The sequence below is a fragment of the Zonotrichia leucophrys genome, chromosome 19 (genome assembly GCF_028769735.1).
Source record: "Zonotrichia leucophrys gambelii isolate GWCS_2022_RI chromosome 19, RI_Zleu_2.0, whole genome shotgun sequence".
Classification (NCBI taxonomy): Eukaryota; Metazoa; Chordata; class Aves; order Passeriformes; family Passerellidae; genus Zonotrichia; species Zonotrichia leucophrys.
This window is the reverse complement of record NC_088188.1, coordinates 7,754,371-7,778,000: the sequence shown is the minus strand read 5'-3', so window position 1 is coordinate 7,778,000 and position 23,630 is coordinate 7,754,371. Positions and strand designations below refer to the sequence as shown.

At 64.1% G+C, this 23,630-nt stretch overlaps 1 protein-coding gene across 4 annotated transcripts in view; it reads right to left on the bottom strand.

The window, feature by feature from the left end:
* ABR (ABR activator of RhoGEF and GTPase) overlaps positions 1–23,630 on the bottom strand; it is a 37,820-nt gene that overhangs the window by 7,160 nt on the left and 7,030 nt on the right. The window contains exons 1-16 of one of the 4 annotated variants that reach the window (XM_064729321.1): positions 21,459–21,696; positions 17,018–17,202; positions 12,245–12,349; positions 11,642–11,827; positions 11,167–11,274; positions 10,521–10,581; positions 8,264–8,316; positions 7,994–8,134; positions 7,572–7,693; positions 7,300–7,465; positions 6,674–6,796; positions 6,519–6,594; positions 6,280–6,384; positions 5,761–5,835; positions 5,528–5,625; positions 5,293–5,424 (exon numbers count right to left, since the gene is read on the bottom strand). In XM_064729321.1, the coding sequence (XP_064585391.1) occupies positions 5,293–5,424; positions 5,528–5,625; positions 5,761–5,835; positions 6,280–6,384; positions 6,519–6,594; positions 6,674–6,796; positions 7,300–7,465; positions 7,572–7,693; positions 7,994–8,134; positions 8,264–8,316; positions 10,521–10,581; positions 11,167–11,274; positions 11,642–11,827; positions 12,245–12,349; positions 17,018–17,202; positions 21,459–21,519 (1,797 nt within the window). In that variant the 5' untranslated portion in view covers positions 21,520–21,696. Of the gene's footprint in view, positions 1–2,335; positions 2,682–5,292; positions 5,425–5,527; positions 5,626–5,760; positions 5,836–6,279; positions 6,385–6,518; positions 6,595–6,673; positions 6,797–7,299; positions 7,466–7,571; positions 7,694–7,993; positions 8,135–8,263; positions 8,317–10,520; positions 10,582–11,166; positions 11,275–11,641; positions 11,828–12,244; positions 12,350–13,984; positions 14,279–17,017; positions 17,203–21,458; positions 21,697–23,630 lie in introns of those variants that run through there. The other 3 variants (XM_064729320.1, XM_064729322.1, XM_064729323.1) reach the window with 3 other exon arrangements.

The following is a 23,630-nucleotide window of genomic DNA, read 5'->3' as shown; positions in this document are numbered from 1 at the left end:
TTTTATCTGCAGCCACCATGCCTGCCTTCCCTTCCCCAGCCCTCAGGTCCCTCTGGCCCCGATGGCCCTGGCAGCTCACATCTGGAAGGGCTTTAGCAGAGCTCTGAAGAAAGCTTTTATTAAAGCCAGGTTGGCTGCTGCCAGTGCTGCAGACCTTACCCTGAGCACATCACTCCCCTGCAGCCCCTGCATGGGCACAATCAACCCACAACAGCCAGCAGGGTCCAAATTTGGTTCAATTCTGCTAGCACCATGGGCCTGAGCCCCCCTGCAGCAAGGGTAGGTCCCTGTGCACTGCAGTGGCCTGGCCCTGGTGCTCTATTACCCTCCTGCAGCAGCAGCACACAATGCTGCCACTCTCCAGTTTAAGCAAAGCCATGTCCAACCCTTCATTTCCAGGCGTGGGAGGATGGACAGGAGCATCCACCCACAGAGCCAGAGGCAGCTCCTGCCCACACAGCACTGGCAAACATTCTGTCCAGCTCCCAGCACCATCTCCCTGTCCTCTGAAGGGATCTGCCTTGCTCCAGCAGGATCAGGGACATCCCAGGTCAGTGGGGAACTCCTGGGGAACAGCCAGCAGTGGGCAGGATGAGATGTCAGCTCCTCTGTGGAAGATCAGATGGCTTCAAACACCCCTCTGTGCCTGGGGAAACACCTCAGCCAGGTCACTAGCACGTCTCCAGGCTGCTCCATCCTGCATCCCAGGGACTCCCAGCCATGGTGGTATCCATGCCCAGGTCAGCATCCACTGTGGTGCTGCTCTCATCCATGGCAAAGTGAAACACTCTCTGTTTGTTGCCATCATCCTGGCTTCCCAAATTATCCAAAGCTGTTTGTTTGTAGGACAAGGCCCCAAGTTGGGGAGGAACAGACAATGAGCAGTCCAGGCAGTCCTGCAGCACTCTCTGTGTTCTGGAGAGGTCCTGCTGGTGCTGACCCTCCCCTCCTTCTGCTTGTCTTGTCCATGGGACAGCTCCAGACTTGAGGTGATGAGGCCACATCCTGGAATTTTGTCCTCAAGACACCTCCAGGTCGTGGCACTGTGACAGACCCAGTGCACAGAGCTCCAAGGTGAGGAGCAGGGCTCCAAATCCTCAGGGTGGTTCCCCAGGGATGCTGTGGTGGGGCAGGGACTGTCAGGCTGGGCATGTCCCCTCCTCACATCCCAGGCCCATGAGGTCACCCCATCTCAGCCTGGGGTGAAGCAATTGGGAGCAAACCTGTGACTCAGCCTTTGAGGTCATCTCTGCCAGGGCCCTGGGAAGTGGGATCTCAGAGGAGCCACTGCAGCCAGCGCTGCTTCCCATCAGCGTGGCACCCACAGCTTCACCAGCCTGGCTTTCCATGGCTGCCCTGGCAAGCAGATCCCTCAGCAGACCTACAGACAGTCCCTGAGCCCCCAGCACCGTGGGACAGAGCAGCCCCCCACACCAGCAAATGCTGCCCGTGGCCAAGCACAGCCAAAAAATCAGTAATTCACAGCCCCTACTGTGAATTAGTGGCCAAGCACAGCCAAAAAATCAGCAATCCACAGCCCTGACTGATAGTGACCCGAGGAGCAGCAGCAGCACCCACAACCCAGCAGGACCCCGGGGCCACATCCAGCCCTGCAGCCCCAGGGAAGCCAGAGCCAGCACGGGAAATGAAACCCCTCCATGCTGTGAGCCAGCAGCAGCCGCCGGGCAGCCTCCCCAGAGAGCCCTGCTGCCCCTTAATCCCCTGGGCTCGGCACTGAATCGAGGTTAATGCAGCTGCGTCACACACACACACAGCCAAACCAGGCTGGGCAGGGGGACTGCGCCGAGGGAAACCCCCAGAGTGCCCCGTGGGGCTTTTGGGACAGCCTGCAAGGGCGCTGTCCCCCTCCTCTGTCGCACATCCCCGCACTCTGTGTTTCTGGCGGATGTGGCTGCGACACAGCTGGGAAAGCCTGGATGGACCCGGGTTGCAAGAAGGGGACGCAGGCAGTGTCCCCAGCCCGCCCAGGAGCATCGCTGCCCCCTGGAAAAGCTCCAGGGCCGAGCATGGGCTCCCTGGGGCTCTGCAGAACCCCCGGTGCAAGCAGCTCAGCCTGTGGGAGCCCGCCAGCACACATAGGGAGAGGGAAGAGCAAAACAAACACCTCACAGGCTGCCAAGTGCATCCGAGAGCTCCCAAAGCACCCAAACATCTCCCTGCTCCGCGCACAGACCCCGCAACGCTCACTCTGCACACAAACAACACAGCCCCCCATATCAGCGCCCCCCACCCCACAAACCCAGCGGCCACAGCACAGAGCAGAGCCCGGCAGAGCCACCCCAGCGCCCAGCACTGCCCCCCGCACCCGGAGCACCTTCTGCCGGAGCAGCTTGCTGCGCACCCTGCCCCAGAGCCGGGCGCCCGTGTTCGGGGTTCGCTTCCCCTCGGGCTCCTCCACGCCGCGTTCGCCCCCGGTACCGGTACCGGGGCTGATACCGGGGCTTCCCTCGGGCTGCACCAACACCTCCGTCATCGCTTCGGCTCCGGGCAGGCGACACGAGGGTGCCCGCGGCTGGCTCAGCGCAGCATCGGCATCCGAGCGGTCAGCGGGGCCGGGCCAGGGGAGCCCGGCTGGGGCGGCGAGCGGCCGGGGCTCATCCTCAGGCTGCGCGCCGGGCTGGCGAGGCAGCCCCAAAACCTCCCTCCCTCTCTCTCTCTCCCTCCCCTTGCGAGGAAGTGACTCAAAGGCAGCCCCCCCCCGGCGGCCCCCACGCGTTTAACCCTCGCCCTGCCGCTCGGGAGCGCTGGGGGGGCTGCCCGGGCACCGCCGCCGGGATCCGCTGTTATCCGCTGCTGTTATCCCCCTGCCGTTATCCGCTGTTTTTATCCCTCTGCCGTTATCCGCTGTTGTTATCCCTTCCCGTTATCCCCTTGCCGTTCTCCCTTTGCTGCCCGGGCTCCCCGCCGCCGGTATCCGCTGTTTTTGTCCCTTCCCGTTATCCCCCTGCCGTTCTCCCTCTCTCGTTCTCCGCCCCGCAGCCCCAGCGGCAGCCGCGGCCCCCGAGGCACGGCCGCTGGCGGCTGCAGCATTCCCGGCTCCCCGCAGGAGCCAGGCTGGCTCTGCTGCCCTTGCTGAGGCTTTTGGGGTCTGTTGTCATGCCTGGGTACCCCCATGTCCTCCCTCTGTGTACCCTGGCCCTTGTCAGCCCCACTGCCAGCAGGGCAGGGAAGCCCTGGAGGGTCCCTGTCTGCTGAGGGACAGGCTGAGGTGCAGCTTGGGGGGATTTGAGTGTCCTCCAGTCCATCCCTCAGCAGCCCCTGGGGTCCCTTCAGGTCACTATGGGTCCCTGCAGGTCAGGGGTGCCTCAGCATCACAAATCTCCCCTGCCAGAGACTCCGCCAGCCCAGGGAAGAGGACAGACAGACAGACAGACAGGCAGCTATTCCCTGAGGGCACAGCAGGCACCGTGCCCATGACAACACAGGCTCTGCTCCAGCAGCCAAATCTCTCCGTGCATCAAATGGGCTGAGGAAGGGGGTCCTGAGCCCCCCTTATGCACCCACTGCCTTCTCCTCCAGGGCATGGGGGGCACATCCAGCCTCTGTCCCCTGCAATGTGGGCACGAGCACTCACAGCCTGCTTTGCCCACCACAACACCCGCTGCCATCCTGGCACAGCAGCACACACCCCTGCCAGCACCCAGCACACACAGCCCAGCTGCTGGGAGCAACTGGGACGGCTCAGAGCAGGGCTGCAGGGGACACAGGACCCTCATGGGGACACGAGCCAAACAGGGCAGCCCCATCCCGACCACAGCATATTCCAGCTTTGGAAAATGGGGTTAATAACAACAAAACAGGGTTAGTGCCAGCCAGGAGTCACAGCTTCCCACTGAGCAGCCAGCGCTGCTATGTGGAACCAGCAGCAGCCCATGATGAGCCCAGGGACCAGCCAGGGTGAGGAACATTCAGGGCAGCATCTCTGCCTGAATGCCTCAGGGACAGGGCAGGGGGGCAGCCCTGGGGCTTGACTACAGCCCAGAGCCCCAGCAGCAGCACTGCCCATCCCACTCACAGCTGTCCTGCCCTGCCACCAAGCCCACCCCTGTGGCTCGGGTGACACCAGGACAGCCCCAACCCTGTCGCTCTTCCATCCACCCATCCAGATCCTGCTTGGGATAAGCAGCCCCAGGGCCTTCTCTCTTTCCTGCTCTTCCCCCAGCGCTCTTGCACAGCGGGTACGGGCTGTGCTGTCCCTGTCCCGACCCCCGCATCTCCCAGCATGACTCATGTTTGTTGATCCAGGCTATTTCCGAGAGCGCAGCTGGACTGATCCCCGCGGGACACCGAGCCCCTTCCCTGCCCTGGCCGTCCCCCTTGGCCCAGTGCCACCCCCACAGCGCTGCTGCCTGGGGGAGAGGGCAACAGAGGGCTGATCTCAGGTATGGACAAGCCACTGGTGGGGCTGAGCCTCCTCTTCCCACATTGTGCCCCCTCCAGTGCTGTTTCCCCACAGCATCTCCATTCCCTGCAGCATCTCCCTGCTGCTCTCTGCTCCCCTGGGACCTGCCCTCAGCTGCTTTCCCACGGAGCAGGCAGCCCTGAGGGGCCCTTTGAAGTGTCCCAGGCGTGATCCTGTCCCAAGCACAGCCAGGAACACACAGAGACACCCCCAGCCCCAACTGTGCTCCCCTGCCCTGAGCTTCCCTGCAGCCTGGCCAAGGTGGCTGCAGGGGGAATGGGAGGGCTGGGGGTCTGCCTGCCTTCCACTCCATGCTCCTGGTCCTGCTCACCTGGGAGCATCTCAGGGCAGCCCAGGCCTCCATCCTGCCTGCCTGGCAACCACCAATCAGAGGAGCTCAGCCATTGCCCTGGAAACCCCCGTTGCCATAACAGCAGCTGATGGAGGCACAGGCAAGACAGATGGTGGCAGAGGGGGACACAGGAGGGACAGGGGGCTGCACATGCAGAGCCCTCCCCAGGGCAGCTGCCAACCCCTCCCTGCAGCCCCCCGGGGCCACAGCACAGAGAGCAGCAGAACAGAAACAATTCCAGCCCAGCTGGGGCTGGATGCACCTCTGCCACCTCCACAAAGGCCCCTCTCACTTTTTCCCACCTTCTCCTGCAGCCACTGTGCCCCAGGACCATCACCCCTATGCCTGATGCCCACCCACCTCACTGCCTTCAACCCCACAATTGCTGTACCCCGCTCCCAAGAGCAGAGCTGCCCATGCCAAGGCATCACCCCAGGACAACCCTCCCAGCCCAGGTGCCAGGCCCTAAAGGAGTCCCTCTTTGGGTGAGAGGATGCCCAAAAGCCCCAGAGCATACCTGGATCTGCCCCTTGCCCATGATCTTGTCCACAATTTCGTTGTTGTCCTTGTTGAGTTTGGTCTTGTCGTAGCACTTCTCGTAGCAGAGGATGCGCAGGGACTGGGAGCCCTCCAGCTCAATCTCAAACTCCTGGGGTGTGGAGGGAGGGTGGCTCAACCCCAGCACCCCAGAGCAGCTCCAGAACTGGGGAAATGGGGAGCACAGCCCCTCCCTGCAGGCCACCCTCCCTCACCTCGTTCCACTGCGGCTCCGTGGTGTCCCGGAACACCCTGGTCTTGGCTTTGCTGACAAAGTAGCCAAAGGAGTCCACCTCCAGTGTGCAGTAGAGATCTGGGGGAGCAGACATGGCTCAGCACCCTAGAACACCCTCACCATCTCCCAGGGCACCACGGTGGGCAGAGCAGGGCCACGTGCTGGATCCCAACTCTTCTGAGCCCCTCCAGGCTGGGTGGGCACCACACTTACTGGCTGACTGCTTGAAGCCCTTGGCAGAGTGGACGATGACGTGCAGGAACCCATAAAGCCCTGGGGACTCGTCATCTGTGGCAGGAGAGCAGAACAGAAGTTTTGTCAGGGCCTGAGGCTGGTCATCCCCAAGGCAGCCTTTGCCACAGCAATCAGTACCTGCAGTGACACCCAACCCCCACAAGCCCCTGCAGGGACATCCCTAAGTCCTGTATCCGAGACTGACACACATCCCAAGCTCTCCTGCTGCTGGACAGCCCTGGGGATGTTCTCAGTGTGGCTGGCTGGGTCTCACCCTGGGCACACTGCTCCTGCCCAGCCCACGGTGTGGGATGGCGAGAGCCCGAAATCAGCCCCATGCTGCAGCCGGGATTGCTCAGCCTGGGAGCCCGACGCTGCTCCAGCAGTGCCACCTGGTGGGAAGCTGTCCCCTGCACAGCAGAGTCCCTGCTCCAGCCCAGGGACCCCGCAGTGCTGCCAGCACCACCCCGAGCACAGCAGGACCCAGTGGCCACTCACCGTCCTTGTTGCTGGTGACTGGGATGTTGTGGACGGTGCGCAGCTTGAAGCAGGATCCTGTGAGCACCTGCAGCTCCACTGAGCTCAGGACAAAGGCCTGGAGGTCTGGGAGAGGACAGAAACTTCAGAGGGACACAGCCAGTGCTGGTCACAGAGACTGCAGAGCACCAGGCTGGGATCCTATAGGGTTTCTGGGGTGACCAGGAGCCCCAGGAGGGTGTCAGCAGCCCCAAACTCACCCTTTTTCTGCAGTCTCTGGATGGCCTCCCTCCACTCAGACCGCTCGTAGTCAGAGGAGAGCAGGAAGAGGTAGCTCTGTAAGAGAGATGTGGCAGGCTGTGTGCAGGCAGGGCTGAGCCCAGCCCCAGCCCCAGCCCCAGCCCGCCCTCCTCACCTTCCCGTTGCGGTTGTGGATGCGGAAGGGAATGGCAGGGGAGTTGAGCAGCAGCCAGAATTCGTTCTCAAACATCTTCTTCTTGAGGCGCTCGATGGCGCGGCTCTGCCCCTTGTTGGCTTTCTGCAGACGGGGAGCAGAGGGGACCTTCCAGAGGTGCCCCTGTCCCCCAGGACCCATCCCTGACCCAGAACAAGGCACCCACCCCAAGAACAAGTCCCACACCTGTCACAGACATCTTTTATGAAAAATCCTTTCCCGAGGATTTTTCCTCCTGAGAAGCTGAGAGGCCTCAGGAACAAAATGTAAACAATGGTTATCTGTTGCTGTGGAATGCAACAGGTACATCTGTGATTGGTCTCATGTGGTTGTTTCTAATTAATGGGCAATCACAGTCAGCTGGCTCAGACAGAGAACCCGAGCCACAAGCCTTTGTTATCATTCCTTCTTTTCCTATTCTTAGCTAGCCTTCTGATGAAATCCTTTCTTCTATTCTTTTAGTGCAGTTTTACTATAATATATATCATAAAATAATAAACCAGCCTTCTGTAACATGGAGTCAGATCCTCGTCTCTTCCCTCACCCTCGGACCCCTGTGAACACCGTCACACACACCCTTCTCTCACCTCCTTCTGCACCTCGCTCTTGATGGCTGAGATCTTCATCTTCATGTCCTCCAGCTCGTGGTCGGGGATGACGTGCACCTGCGGGCAGTGCTCCGACTCCTCCGGCGAGGGGAACACCAGGTCGGCCAGGGGCACGTACCACTTGCAGTCGTACTGCTGGTGCTTCCTGCAGCCAGGGCACGGTGCTGACTGACGCCTGACCCCTCCCTGGCACACCTCCCACCCCACTGAGGGACAGGGAGTTGTGGCAGAGCGCCCAGCGCCCTCCTTACCCCACTGCTGTCTTCTTCAGCTTGGCACAGAGCAGCACGTCGGTGAAGAGGAAGACATGCCGCAGCTTCCTCGAGCCCTCTGACAGCTCCACCAGGAAGCCATCCTTGACAAGCTGCCGGGTCTGCGGGACAGAGGGGCTGCCATGAGAGCAGGCAGGGAGCAAAGGGCAGCAATCCATGGGGAAAGGCTGACAATCCTGTCCCTCTCTGTGGCTCAGCCACCAGGAGCATGGAAAGGTCCATGTCCTCTATGTCCAGCAAGCAGCAAGGACCAGGTAGAGGCCTAACCTTGTACCTGGAACTGTATCTGGAGGAGCCCCTCCAACTCCTACACAGGTACTAAGGAGCTCTTCGGGGCAGGGGGCTGGCAGAGGGCTCAGCCCTCACCCTGTGCCCGGGCACTGCCCACCCCACAGGCTCACCTCGCCCTTGGGGGTGGTGACCGCTGTCCTCCGGGGGTCGATGTCCTCATTGATGCTGGAGAGGAAGTTCTGGGAGATGCGGAGGGCGTCCTGCAGCAGCGGGTAGTCAGGGTGGTCAGCTGGGGTGTGCTTGAGGAGGTCCTGGAAGGAGACAGGCACAGGTGAGCAGCTCGAAATCACCCAACCTGGAGTGCCCTCATCAGCACTCCCCAGGAGCAGCAAAGACAGAGGCCACCACCATCCCCGTGGTGGCTCTGGTGTCACACTCACGTGCAGGACGAGGGTGCTCCGTGTCACCCGGTCGATGGGTTTGTACAGCAGCGCTGAGGGGAGAGACAAAGCGTCAGCAGCCACCTGTGACACACAGAGGAGCCCTGGCCCCTCTCCCAACTGTCACAGAGAGCACAGGGGCAAGGAGGGGAGCCCAGGTGCCCAGGGCAAGCATCTGATCTCTGTCCTGCACAATGGTGGTAGTGGCAGGAGCAGGGGGGAGCCAGCACTGCCACAGCGCCGTGTCCTGGCACTGCCACAGCCCCATGTCCTGCAGTTCTGGGGACACCAGGAGCCCCAGCCAGGCCGGTGTGCAGTCCTGGGCAGTGGGTTCAGGATGTCCCACCCCACCTGTGGCAGCACAGGGCTGGCACAGCCCTCTGAGGGCAGGGCCTCCCCGGAGGGCTGCACCCACACTTGCTGTGCTGTGGCTGAGGAGCGGAAGAGCCGTTCCTCACCCTCAGCAGCTTTTTCAGTTTCCCTTTTTGCTCAGCGCTGGGTCCCGTCTCTCACCAAGCTCTGCCACGCCATGGGACACCCTGTACCCACCCCTCTGCACCACCCCAGGCAGCCCTGGGTGCAAAGGGGGCCCAGGCTGCTCCAGCAGCAGCAAAATCCCCAACTACAGAGAATACCGAGGCTTCAGCCCCACAGCCCTGCCCCATGTCCCTGCCTGCAGCCCCCCTGACTGCCTGTGGGGCTCCATCCAGGGCAGAGCTGCCTCACACACAACCACACAACACACACAGGGGGTACAGACACCCCCTTTCTCCTGCCACACGCCCTCCCAACAGGAAACAGCCCCAGAGGCTCCTCAGGGGCACATTTCAGTGGAAGCAGACAGACCCTTCTCCTCCTGCCCACCTCTCTGGGCAGGCAAAGGCACAGAGCCCACTCACAGTGCTGCTCCCTGTGCCTGGCCACATTCACGTCTCCCCAGGCTGCTGATGCCTCTGGGGTTTCCCTTCACTTTGGAGCACTTCCCCAAACTGCCAGGGCTGAGAGCAGACAGATTTGGGCCATGGCAGAGGAGGGAAAGCTGCCACCTCCTCAGCCTGGGCTGACTCATGGGGGGCTCCCATCCCTGTGAACCCAGAGGGGGCTGGCTCATGGCCCCCAGCCCTGAGACAGGGTGGGCAGGGGGTCTCTGTTCAGGAGGTGACAATGCCAGGCTGAACCCCTGGCTATCCCCAAGGCAGCCTTTGCCACAGCAAGCACAGTGCCTGCAGTGACACCCAAATCCCCCAGGCCCCTGCAGGGACATCCCTAAGCCCTGTATCCTCCACGGGCAGACATCCAGAGGCTGCACCCCGCAGCTCCATGCCAGAGGGTAAAACAAGAGCCCTGCTCCCTGTGACAGCCAGCCAGAACCCTGCTCTGGGATAGAGGTGACAGGCAGGATGTCCCCCCCTTTTCCACCATGAGGAAGGATGGACCCTCCTGCTGCCATCACTACAGGAACATGCAAAGCTCCGGGGAGCCCCTGGAGGGGTGGTCCCAGCACAGCAGAGGAGCAAGGAGCTCCCTGTGCCCACAGCCCTGCCAGCCTGGGACCCACAGGCAGCAGAGGCAGGGATGCCCGGTGCCTCTCCTCCCAACCACGGAGAGCTGGACATTCCATCCCCACGATGCCGGGGCAAACGGGGACCCCTCCCCATCACCATCCCCACAGCACAGCCCGGCACGGGGGGCGGCTCCCCCAGCCCAGCACCCCCTGCCCACCGCAGCTCCCTGTGTCCCATCAGCGGCACCATCCATATCCATGCCCGGCGGGGACAGCGAGCGCGTGGCTGCGTGTGCCGGAGCCAAGATGATTCAACCGAGCCTGGAACAAAGACGCTCCCAACTTCATCCTGCAGAGCACGACCGCAGCCTCCACCCCCCGGCGGCACCGCTCCCTGCCGGCCCCCCAAAAGCGGAGCCGCCCCCCTGGCCTCACCGTAGGTGCAGTTACAGCAGAGCCGGACAATGAGGAGGATTTCCATGGCAGCCCCGGCCCCGCGCAGCCATCGCAGCAGCTCAGCCCGGCTGCGGCACCGCTCCGGCCGCTCCGCACGGGGAGGAGCGCTGGGCAGGGGCTGGGGGCTGCCGCACGCCCCCCGCATCCCAAAGAGCCGCCTGTGACCCCCCCTTCCCCTTCCCCTTCCCGCCGGCTCCAGGCACACAAAGGGCTCGGTAATTCAGCCCCGCACACAAAAGGATGCGAACCCCTCCCCGAATCCCTTTCCCCGCGTCCCTCTCCCCGCGTCCCCCGTACCCTCCATGGTGACGGACGTGTGGCTCTCCTTGGAGTCCTTGGGGCCCTTCACCTTCAGCTCCTAGGGAGGGAAAGCCCCATCAGCACAGCCCGTGGGAGCTGGGGTGGGGGGAAGGTCGTGGCTCAAGGTCATGGGGACCCCCCAACCGCTCCCGCACCCCCTGGCCCCAGCCCGGCCGTGCTGGAGGGCACACACGGGTGCTGGGTGAAGGAGGGTGGGTTCCTGCCTGGCTGGGAGCAGCTCAGGCTGTGCCCAGTGGCTGGGACATGGTGGTGATGCCACGGAGCTGAACAGGAGCAGGGAGCCCAGGTTGTAGCCATGGAGGTCCCAATTTCTAAAGAGGATCCAGGCACGGAGCTCCAGGCAGCAGGAATGAGCCACAGGTGCTCAGCACTGATGACAGCACAGGCTGAGCCCAACCTGAGCCTGCACAAGGTGGGGACAACCTCCTGCAATGCCCAAAAGAGCACGGCCCTCCAGCAGAGCCCCAGTGGCCCAGCCCTTGGGGACAGTCCCTGCAAGTCCCCAGGGCAGGGAGAGCATCTCCACGGGGCAAACACAGTCAGCTCAGCCACAAGGACAGTGTTCTCTGCCCTGTGCAGGGACACAGCCCTGTCCCACTGGCACAGCCCCATCCCAGCTTACCTCTGAGATCTTCTGGAACTGGTAGTTGCTCTGGCTGCACTTCTCTGCCGTCTCCAAAGCGATTTTGTAGTTATCCACAAAGGCCTTGTAGACGCCCAGCTGGCTGGCCTGTGGGGAGTGGGGGTTAGCCAGGCACCAGCAGGGTGCTGAAGCCCCCCACAGCACCCAAGGCAGCCCTTGAGGTGACACTGCCCAGAGCTGTCCCCTCCTGGCAGGACACTCAGCCAGCTTGGCTCCTGCTCAGGGCAGGATGGTGGAGCTCCTGCCCAGCCTGTGCCTCCAAAAACCTCCAAAATCCAGCAGAGAGATAACAAGTGCCTGGACAGCAGAAGCTGAAGCTACAGCCCTTCAACCTGGCCTCTCCTTCTCCTCTCCCCGGCACGGTCATGGCATCCATGGGCACAGCCCCTGTGGGCATCACAACTCCAGCCCTGCTCCTCTTCCAAGTGGAGCAAGACCCAGGGAAGGTGCGTACCAGCTTCTGGAAGAGGTGGCCCATGGTGACATTGCTGTCCCACTGCTGCACCTTCGGGCACAGGCTGTCGTAGAACTCCTTGTGGATCTCATAGATATCCTGGATCTTGTAGAAAATGGTCTCGATCTGCTGGAGGGTGAGGACAGGCTGCGACGTGGTGGCCGTGGCCTTCAGTGGCTTCATGGGCTGCCAAAGGAGGGAGAGCCTGAGATGAGGGCTAAGAGGAGAACACTGGGGGTGAGGAGGATCTGAGCTGGCAGCGAGGGCTGCCCAGGACAGATGGACCAAGGCTGGCAGCTGGACATGGGGCACTCCAGGCTGGTGCATCCTCGGGCTTCCCCGCAGCGGCAGTGACCCCGTGTTGTGCAACAGCGTCTCGCCATGAAGGTCAGCAAGGCCACAGAAGGAAACAGGGTGACAAATATGTCCCCAAAAGGGACATGGGCAGCAGGGGAGGTGAGATGGGGGTAGACAGAGCAAAGCTGGCCCTGGTGTGGCTCCTGGAGCTTTGCTCCCACTCAGGCTGATGTGGCTAGGGGAAGGCACCCAGGAAAAAATGACTCCATCCATCCATCCATCCATCCCTGGAGGGGCTATGCTCACCAACAAGAGGGCCTCCAGCTGGTTGATGTAGATCTCCTCGCTGGCCAGGAAACCGGAGAGCACCAACTTCCGCATCTCCAGGCCTTTGCCAGCGTCCCGCTCGCCCTGCAGAACACAGCAAGGAGCCTGGCTGAGCCAGCAAGTGGCACAGGAGGAGACCCCTCATCCCACCAGGTTGGGCACAAATCCCTGCCAGTGCCGGGGGAGCTCCGTGGCAAGGCCTGGGCTGTGCCCGGTGGGCAGCAGAGCCCGTCTGGAGCCAGCTGGGAAAGCCACGAGCTGTGCTGGCTGCTGTCCCCTCCCTGCTCCGGGCTGGCCACGGGCCCGGTGCCACTGGCAGCGCTCCAGGATGGCGCACAGCATGGCAGGACTCTCCCAGGGCAGAGTCCAGAGACGCCCAGTGAAATCATGCTTGGCGCTGGATGGGCTCCCACGTGACGGGGCACCACCCTTTCCCTCAGCTGAGGTTTCCCTTGGGAAGTGCCACCCCAGCAGGCACTGCCCAGTGGCACCAGGGCATGGCCCAGCACCCAGGTCTGCTGCAGCACTGATGTTCCTGTGGTGTGACCCTCATGGCAGGGCTGGGGGGGCTCTGGGACCCTCAGCGAGGCTCTGCCAGTGCCCAGGCATGGACACCCCAGCCCCTGGACCATCCTTGGTCACACCTTGGCATCTCCTCTTAAAAATCACACTTGAGACCAGGCTTTGCCTCCCAGACAGGGGCCAAGCAGAGCCATGGGGGCGTCACTCTGGGCCATTCAGGATGGTTTGGGGGGCACATTGGTTGTGTCTCACCTTTGCCCATGCCAGCCCTGGCTCTTGTGCACAGCCCCGAGGTGGGCATGGATCAGGATCAGCATCTCTCTGCCCCACTCCAGTGCCCATCAGCAAGCCCTGGGGGCTGCTGTGACAACAGAGTGTCCCCCCTGCCAGGCTGGGCCATTCAGGCTGGGCCACGGTGACAGAGCAGCAGGAGGGTGAGCGGGGGGGCCACTTTTATTCACCAGGAGCTCGTGGGCTCTTTGCCACAGATTAGTCACGGGCTCTTCCTGCTTCCCCAGCCTGGGCCCTGCGCAGGAGCTCAGCAGATAAGGGGCCCTCCCACGCTCGGGGCCCACGCACCCCACGGGGACAATGACAACCCCCGTGACCCAGAGCAGTGACACAAGCCAGGGCCTTGTGGCTGCCCCATGCAGGAGACCCCAGGAAGAGCAGGGCCAGGGCCCTCTTCCAGCACCCAGGCACCCTGGCATGAGGGTGGGCATGAGAGGGATGCTGAGCTGCACCTGCCAGCACAGGGGTCGCCCCTCAGCTCTGTTTTGGGGCTGTTTAGGGGTTTCTGGTGGCCGAGTGTGGGAATCGGCCAATAGCCGAGCAGCGGTCAGAGTGTAAAACCAGCCCCTTCCTGAGCATCCGGTGCCGCTCTGCTGAGCCCCTCAGCTCCCACCCCGCAGCACGTGTGGCTCTGCTCCCCCTGGAAGCACAGCTGGGTGCTCAACCCCACGCTGAGCCCACCACACCTGGAGCCTGGCACAGCCGTGCCCCGTGCCCTGGCACAGGCAGCCCTGGGGCTGCGGTGGGGCCGCAGTGATGCTCCCGCCGCTGCCAGCTCTGCCCCCCGCCAGCTCCCACCGCATCGCCCCAGGACTGTTCCAACACCCAGGCATCACCAGCACCAGCCAGATGCCCCTCGTCCCCACACCCACTGCCCAGCACGGGCAGGGTCCCCCCGCTGCCCACCTTGTCGCCGGCCGAAAACGGAGACACGGGGCTGGTGGGGGTTCCTGGCTCAGAGTCATCTTCATCCTCCAGCACTTTATCCAGGTACCCTATGGCCTCCTCTTCCTCCTCCATGGCCGGCCGGACAGCGGGGCGCACAGGGCACCCCACAAGGCTCCGGGCAAGGCGCTCAGGCGGCCGGGCTGTCCCAGCCTGACTCAGCCCTGGACGCCGGCCACCAGCGCGGGATGAAAGGAGCCATTATGGGATCCCCGGTGCTGCTCCAGCCTGACCCAGCTCCGGCCTCCCCGTCCAGTCCCCGCCGGCCCGGGCGCTCCCGGCGGCGGCTCCGGGCTCGGCAGCGCTGCGAGCGCAGGGCCGGCCCCGCTCTCGGCTCGGCTCCGCTCGGCCCCGGGGCCGCGGGCGCTGCAGGGGCCGCTGCCCCAGCCCCAGAGCCCCAGCCCCAGCCGGCCCCGCCGCTCCGCCCTGCGCTCCTACAGGAAATGCTCTCCCGGCTACGGAGGTGGGGCCGCTCCGCCGCCCCGTGGGCAAGGCTGGGGCGAGCGCTGAGCCGTCCCCGTGGGCTCCGCCAAGGTGGCTCCGGCAGGAGCCGCGGGGAGGGGACCGCTGCCAGCCCCACCCCGGCAGAGGGAGAGCATCCCCTCTGTTGTAGCCCTCTGGAGCCCCGAGTCCCGTGGGAAGGAGCAGCAGAACCTCGCCGCCAGCGAGAAGTGAGCTTGGAGGGCAGCAGCATCACCCAGTGCCACACGGGGACCCGGCTGGGCACCCCCAGAAGGGACCAGAGCTCTCCGTGCCCCAGAGGGGACTCGGGGCAGTGTCACCGAACCGAGCCGGGTGTGCTCACACAGAGCTGCCACACCGGCTGGCACCTCAGCGCTGAGCCCCGGGGCAGCGGGACATGGGGACAGCAGCGGGACATGGGGACAGCAGCGCGGCTGTGACGCTTGTGAGGGACACTGAAGGCCTCGGCAAACAAGGCAAGAGCAGGCTGGAGGAGGGGACACTCATGCAAGAGCTGCTTCAGCAGTTTCCCCCGGGCTCCTGAGAAGCAAAAGGGGAACCAGTGGCTGCATGTGCTCTGCCCACAGGAGCCATCTCTTCTCCCTGCACCCATCTGAGCCTGCAACAAACTCCTGCTGTGAGATGTGGGGACACAGGGACTTTCCAGAGCCTGTGTCCAGCCCTGTGTCCATGCCACAGCTCAGCCTTTGCACCACAACCCTGCCCAGCATGGCAGAGTGGGGAATGGTCCCTGTCCAGGGGAATGCTGCCCACAGTGCCAAACCCAGCAGCACCCAAGCAGGGGTGCGACACCGACTCCACACCACAACCACATCCCACGGTGGGATGGGGAGGGTTAAGATGTGTCTGCACGCAGCAGTCACAGGCCGCAGACATGGTTACAGCTGCCCCAGGAGCCTGCACGACGAGATGCCCCAGCAGAAACCTCCTCAAACCAGCTCTCACAAAGGCAGTGCCACCAGTCCTGCCTCCCTGCAGGAGAGCAGTGGGCCGAACCTGGCACCCTGTGCCACCCAAGCACAAGCCTGTGCCCCTCGCAGGGCTGCACACACTGTGCTGGCATTGGAGGGAGCTCTGCCAAGCCCCAGCACAAGCAGCTCCAGATAAAGAGAGGGAGGCAGAGCTGGCACCGGGCTCCAACACTTCCCAATCCTGTTTGTCACAACCATGTCAATGTCCCTGCCTGTGCCCAAACCCACCGTGCCCTCAAGGACACCCGTCTGCAGCATCTCCCCCCAGCCCTGTCCCCAGAGCCACCCTCTGCTGTCCCTGCCCGCCTCGGGGCCAGAGCCCAGCGCCGAGTGCCAGGGTGGGGTGAAGGGCTGTGCTGGGGGTTCAAGGAGCCCGAGTGGTTCAGAGCCAGCCCCGGAGGCGGTGGCAGAGGGCAGCACCCTCCTCTCCCTCCCCAGGGGCCCTGGGACGGCGATGCTGCGCAGGGCGACCCTGGGGAGGAAGCCACACCTCTCCCTCTTCTGCCTCAGCATCCGGGTCAGGAGCTTAACTCTTTCCATGACAAAAATAAAACTTCACTTTTCCCAGCCCGAGCAGCGGCAGCGCCGGGGGATCCCCCAGCCCGGGGCCGTGCGGTTGCTCCCCGCATTAACCCCGAGGGGCCAAAGCTCCTGCCTGGACCCACCGCTCCCGGGCCTTATGGAAACTTTCATTCTGGAAAAATCCCCACTTTTTTCCCTTTGGATCCCGCCCCGCGCAGCTCTCCGGGCATTCCTCCTCTTTCGGAAAACCAGAGCGCTTCCCGAGGATGCGCCGCGAACAGCAGGAGTTACATTTAAACCGTGCACAGCGAGGGGGGGCACCTTGTGTCCCCAGCCCTGCTGGCGCCTGGTCCCCGAGTGCCACTAGATGGAGCCGGCAGCCCGGCGGAGCCGCTGGCCCTGTCCCCAAGGGCTCCGGGAGATGGGGACCCGGCAATTCCTGTCCCCAAGGGCTCCGGGGGATGGGGACCCGGCAATTCCTGTCCCCAAGGGCTGCCGGAGATGGGGACCCGGCAATTCCTGTCCCCAAGGGCTCCGGGAGATGGGGACCCGGCAATTCCTGTCCCCAAGGGCTCCGGGAGATGGGGACCCGGCAATTCCTGTCCCCAAGGGCTCCGGGAGATGGAGACCCGGCAATTCCTGTACCCTGTCCCCAAGGGCTCCCGGAGATGGGGACCCGGCAATTCCTGTCCCCAAGGGCTCCTAGGGATAGGGACCCGGCAATTCCTGTGCCCTGTCCCCAAGGGCTCCCGGAGATGGGGACCCGGCACTCCCCATTTCCAGCACGCCCGCCCCGGGACCCGCTGCCCGGCCAGCCCATACTCTCCTGGCTCTGTCACCGCGTGGCACTGCGGGACAGGGACACATCGTGTCCCACGGGCACAGCATCCCCCGAACTGCTGCTCCCCGGAGCCCAGACTGCCGCGGCCGGCAGAAAATTGGGCTGCCAGGCACAGTCCCCAGGTCAGAGCAGCACAAACACCGCTGGCACCGAGACCCCCGCGCCCCCAGCACCTACCCCTGTGCCGAGGCCATCGGCGGGCGTGGGTGACACACCGTCCCCGCTGTCCTGGCCGCGGGCGCTGAGCTGGGGGGACATGGTGGGCGACTCATCGATGTAGGGCATGGTTTCCGAGCCCTCCGGCAGCGCCTTGGGCTCCTCGTTGCCCTCGGCGTCGTACTCGTCCGCGCCATAGTTGAAGTCTGCCGGGGTGAGAGAGGGTGGCCGTGAGTACCGGGCACGGCTCGGGGACACCGGGTGGCACCGCGGCCACCCAGCCCAGCCCGTGCTCACCCGCGGGCAGCTGACCCCGCGTCCCAGCGCCGCTCAGGGCCAGCCCGGGCCAGCCCCGCTGCCTGCTCAGCCAAGCGGGCACGGAGACATCAGAGATCACAGCGAGCATCCCCGGCCCCGCAGGCATCCTCTGCTCGACACACTTCCCTATATTTGAATAATTAACGGAACCGAGAGGCCCGGCGGCCCCGTCTGCGCAGGGACAGCTGCTCTGCCAGACGCTGCGGCCCCGTGCAAGTGGCTGTGCCCTGCCTGCCCGCCGGCCACATCCCTGTGCCATCCCTGTGCCACCCCCCGGGACAGACGAGCTGGGCTCGCACCCACGGCCGCGTCCTCCTCGCCTGTCCGTGCCCACACTCCTCGGAGCTGGAAATGCCAGGATACCCAGCTCGGGGGGCAGTGCCACCCCCGCGGGGTGAATTGGGCATTCCCTCCCCGATGGGGGACAGAGAGGGGGGAATGAATCCTGCACTGGGAATGAGCCCCCCCCGCCAGAACAGCACCCATTTGTGGGTGCCCCACACTGCCCCACAGTGCCCCATCACCCAAGGCCTGGGGGAAGGAATTTGGGGGACACAGAGCCCCAAGGGGGAGGCGGGGGGGGGTCTGCAGAGGGGCCAGGGGCGCAGCGGGGCCCGGGGTACATCCGAACCCGTTTCCATGGGAACGGCAGCGGCTCGGTGGCGGCTGCAGCAGCCCCGAGATGCCTACAAAGGGGAGGGGGAAGGGAGCCCGGCTGCGGCAGGGCCGGCCGGGGGTGCACCCGGCACCCCCCACCCCAAGGCAGCGGCCAGGAGCCCCTCGGCAGCCCCCAGAGAGGGAGGGGGCTCGTCCAACACCACCCCCACGGATCCCTGGAAGCCACATCCCCACAGGGTTCCTGGGCACAGACACTGGGGAGAGCCCAGATAAGAGCCCAGCTGATAACCTGGGCACAACGGGGTGCGCTGGGGTCAGAGCAGCCAGCCCAGACCAAACCCCACACTGCTGCCACTCCATGTCCCCAGGGCCATCCTGGACAAGGACTCCCCTGGCTCCCACCAACACCACTCAGCACATTAATATTACATCCTGCTTCCTGGGGAAAGTGGATAAATCTTTAAATCAAAGTGTGCTCAGGCCAGGAGCCAGTGCCAGTGGGGAGGGATGGATGGGGAGTCCCATCCTGCACCTGAGAGGGGTTGGAGGAGAGCTGTGACATGGGCCAGATGCACCCCATCTCTGCCAGCACACCACAGCCCTCTCAGACCTTATTTCTCTAGCAATCTGCTGATGACAATCCCTCAGTGGGCCACCACAGCCCATCTTCAACCCAGGAGCGGAGTGGATTGCACCCCACTGGTCCTCAGCTTCCAGGAAAAAAGGATCCCTGGCTCTAACCTGCTCTGCCTCCTCATGGTGGGCTGTTCATCATCTCCTGTCCTGGACAGTCCCAGCTGTGATGCTTCCAGCACCATCCAGGAGCACAGCAGCATAAGGCTCACCAGCACTGGTGTCTCCCATGATGGTCACTCCCCAGGACACCACCCCTCAGAGCTGCCCTCACCCAGGGACTGTCCCCAGGCTGGGAATGCCCCAGAGCAACCCAAAACTCTCCCCCAAGCTCCTTTCCTAAGGGGGAGCCAAGGCAGCAGAGAGGGGACAAAGCTGATGGTCACCATCAGGTGCCACCACCTTCCCTCCACCACAGCCAAGGTCTGCAGCTCCAGGCTGCACCACAGGGACACCCAGAGTGGCACTGTCACCGAGGCAGTGCTGGCAGCCCAGGTGGGGCTCATCAGCATCCAAGTAATGAGGAACAGAGCGTTAACGAGGCAGCTGGGGACCTGGGAGGTGACACCTGCAGCAGTGCAGGGAAGGAGGTGCCATGGAGAAGGAAGGGCCTGCAGGGATGCAGGAATGTCCTGGCTCTGCTGGTAGCTGTTGGAGCTGATCTACATCCCAGACCAGAGCTGGGGATGGGATCTACAGGCAGTGCCCAACAGGCACACACTGAGAGGGACCCTGAGCTGTCCCCAGGACACAGCCATGTCCCCAAGGCTCCAGCTGTGCCACCCGAGGCTGTGCAGAATTTGAGGGGCCTCACGTGGGGAGCCACGGCACAGGAACCCCCCCAGCAACCCCAGAAGCTGCTACAGGGAGGGGACCAAGCACCACCAACCATCCAGGACAGGCAAGGGAGACACTGATGGGCGAGGGGACACAGAGGGGTTGTCCCCTGGGGTGCTTGTGGCACCCAGGCACCCAAACCCAGCATCTCCCTCCCTCCTCCCCCACAGCTGCATTGCCCCTGCAGCCTGTTCTGTGCCTGTGCCAAAACCCAGAGTTATTTTTGCTCCTGATTTTTAGCAGCAGTGGAAATCCTCCTGCTGCACCCCAGGCATGGAGATGGAGGGCAGGGAGGGAGCCTGGCCCAGGGGAGCCACTCTGGGGAACAAGGACACCCTGATCTGAAACAGCCCTGTGGCCCCAAGCCCACAGACAGCCCCAGGGCCCTGAGCTGCACCAAGGGATGCTGACACCATCAGGGCAGAGGCCCTGTGAGCTGGCACATGGTGCCAGCAGGGTGACAGGGCCAGGAACACATCCCCATGAGGGATTATTTTCCCCAGGGAAATGTTTTTGCTCTGCCACATCTTCCCAGGCTGCTGGCAGCAGGATGTTCCCCATGAGGGAGCTCAGCCCAGGGCAGCAGCTGCTCCTGCCCAGCCCGGACAGAGCACAGCCACAGCAGCTCAGGGTGGCACTCCCAGCTGTTCCCTGACACTCTGTCAGCGTGTGGGCACAGCCCAACGCTTCCCCAATCCATCCCACTTCCAAGAAAAGCCCAACATCCACACAGAGCCTGTGAGATTTTGGGGGAACGCCACGGTTTGCCTGTGCCTGGGTGAAAATTCACCATGACAACACAGATGTGTTAGCTGCCTTTGGACCTGGGCCTCTGCTGAAGCGTGGCTCAATACAACAGCATCTCCTCCACACCACCACTGCCTTGCCCAGTGTGATGATGATGAAGGCTGGACCCTCCCCTGCATCCCCCAAAACATGGGCATGCCAAGCAGCCTCCCCCAGGCCTTGGGGAGGGTGGCTGGAGCAGGATTTGGGATGCAGAGCCGTGGGAAGGAGAGTGCCATGGGTGGCTGGGAAGGAGGATACAGAGGCTGGGGCTGGATGAAAATTGACCCAGGTGGCCCCAGGGCTCCAGCCCAAACCCCTGCACAGCCACCCCAGCCCCCGGAGCTGCTGGATGTGGCCCCTGGCTGTGGACATCAGATGTTTTGGGCTGGCAAACCTGGGGAGGGGGCTCAGCCCTGCCCACCGTGCCCCTTGGCGGCCCTGCTCCCTCCAGGGCATGGCAGATGCCAGCTCCATGCATGGAGCATGCTCCAGAGCATCCCACCTTCCCACGCACCCGGCCAAACCCCGCTGCCCCAGCAGCGCCAGGCTCCGAGCCCAGCACTGCGCCCCAAACCCCACCCCGGGGTGCCCCCGCAGCCCCCAAAAAAACACGGGGACCCTGTGACCGAGCCCCTGATCCCCTGGATCAGCCCTGAGACCAGGACCGGCTCCGGGGCTCCCTCCTCCCTGCCGCCCGGCCGTGAGATGGGATGCGATGGGATCGGGGGGGTTCGCACCCCCGGGATGCTGCAGGACGCCCCCGGCCCCGCCGGCTGCCAGCCCCCGGTACCGACAGCGCGTTGCCACAGCACCGGCACCGCGCCTGGAGCTCGCTGCGAGCGCCGCGGCTGAGGGAGGCAGGGAGGGATGCAGGGAGAGAGGGAGAGGTGCCCTCCCACCGCCGCGATGGCACCTGCGGCCAAAAACCATCCCCATCCCCAAACCCCCGCGGGCAGTGCCGGCTGTGGGGAATAACCCGCTCCAACCTCAGCGACCCCCGAGCCGCGACCACCGCCACCCACCCTGCCCATGCAGCCCCCAGAGCCTGGGGGACGCCGGGCAGACCCCGGCCAGACCCCCAGGACATGCGGGATGCTCGCGGAGCGGAGCAGAACCCCCAGCCAGCATCACCAGCCCCATGGCCCGGCTCGGCTCCGCCCGGGACAGCGCAGCAGCATCGCTGCCCAGGCGCCGCAGCGTTACACAACAGGTAGCGGGCAGGCAGCCCCCGGCCCCCCGCGCCCCCCCGGCCGCCCCGGGCACGTACTGCTGTAGAGGGTGTCGATCCAGGAGAGGCGCGGCAGGCCGCGGTGGCTCAGCGGCTCCATCCTCCCAGCGCTGCGCCGCCTCAGCCCGCTCGCATCGCACAACAAAGGCGGCGGGCGGGAGGCGGGGGCCGCGGGCCCGGGCGGGGGCTGAGGGTGGCAGAGCCGGGCACGGGCACACGGCCGCGCTCCTGCCAAGGGTGCCCGGCGAAGGAGGTGCCGCCTGGCAATGGCAGCGCGTCCCGCCTCCCGCCCCTGCCTCGCCTCGCCGGGGGGAGCCGAGCTCGGCGTCCCCCCGCACGCAGCAGCCGCGCCGACCCTCCGCAGGGGTCTGGGCACCGGCCAGGAGGAGGAGGAGGATGAGGAGGGGATGGGGGTGGCACAGCGGCGTGTGCGGCTGCACCCCCAAGGAGAGCGGGGGCGAAAGGGGGAGCTGGCTCCATCACCCCTTCCAGCACAGCCTCACCTCCTCGCTGTGACCTGGGGATGCTGGGCCAAATTCACAGCAAAACCTCGCCTCAAATACCTGAGGCTGAAGGACATAGGCTCTTCCCAGCCCTGCTCCGCTGGCTCTGGCAACCAGGGCCTGCAGGAGCCGGGAGCAGCCCTGCCCCACACACCTGGGGCTGCCAGAGCGGGACGTGGGCAGGCAGGGGTTAAACCGCCCTCCCCGGGCGCGTGTAGCCAAAGGAAACACGGAGTGCCAGAGTCATCAACCCCAATATGTCAGGGCGCCAGCCAAGCGTTCAAGTGCAAAGACTGCCCTGGTTCAGGCTGTGCCCGGCAGGGTGGGCACCACCCCCGGGCACCATGGTGCCAACCTCGGGCACCATCCCCGGCCCGTCCTGCCCGCGGGGCTCGGGGTGGGCACGGACCCGGAGCGGCCAGATGGAGCCGGGCAGGAGGGACAATGCTCTGCCGGGCACACGGGGAAGGCGGAGCGTGAAGTGCCAGGACGCAGGGGGGACACCTGAGGGGACCCTGCACTGCCACCGCCTGATTGCCACTGCCGGGGATGTCCACGGCAGGCTCGGTGCAGCATTTTGGGGGAGCACAGCAATGCCAGAGCTGTGGCTCAGCATGGCTGGAGCACAGGGAGCCACTGGCACCCGGCATCCAGGATGAGGAGGCACTGCTGCCCCAGCACAGCCCTGCCTGCCCGGGGGCTGCATCCAGCCCTGGCATGGCAAGGACAGCCCGAGCCTGCTGCACCCACGGGCTGTGGGTCAGGGTGCAACCCTACAGCTGCCATTTGCCTTCCCCTGCCCCATCCCAGCTGCTCTGGGGAGCTGAGACTCCCTTGTCCCCAAGGCATTGGCACAGGCAGTGCCCAAGGGTGGCCAGGATGTGACAGCCTTTGCTGCTGTCCATCCCCCAGCAACTCCCCCACTCACTCCTGCTTTGGCTCAAGCTGAGCACGTCCTCACTTTGCCCCTGAATGGATGGAGAGCTTCCTGCACACTCCACAGCAAACCCCACACCCAGCCCTGCACCCCCAGAGCCCGAGGCTCAGCCAGGAAGGTGGTGGTGGTTCAGCTGAGAGCATCAACCTTGCTCATGGCAGGAAACCACACAGTCCGCTGGTGCCCTGGGGAGCCCTGCAGCAGCACCAGCACCAGATGCAGCTGCTCATCCTCAGCACGATGGCTGCAGAGCCGTGGGGGCAGCTGCTTTTCCCTGCACACAGGCAGGGAGGGGCTTTTCCACATTTCTCCCTCAGCCAGACACATTTCCTGGCCACTCCTGCCCACCTCTCCATGCCCCCTTTGCACATCTGCTCCTCTATCCAACACAGGTCATCAGTGAGCACTTGGATGAGCTGCCAGAGCTCCTGGAGCCCTCCCCAGGCTGGCAACCCCCAGCCTGGCATCACCCAGTAGGTCCTGGCAGTGCCAGGGCCAGGAGGACCAGGCAGGCAATTCCCCACAGCTGGGTGAGTGTCCTGGGAAGTGTCTTTGGAGAAAGCCAAGCATGCTGTCTTCATACCAAATAGGAAGGCTCAAATACATCAACAATCCCATCAGAAAGAAGTGGATTATACATTCACTTTGGGAGATAGAAAAAAAGAAATAATTATGACCCAGCCAGGTGGCCTTGCACAGCCCACAACAAACTCCTGGGCTGTATTTTAATTTCATATTCTTTTCACCTTTGCAAAAACAACAACAACAACA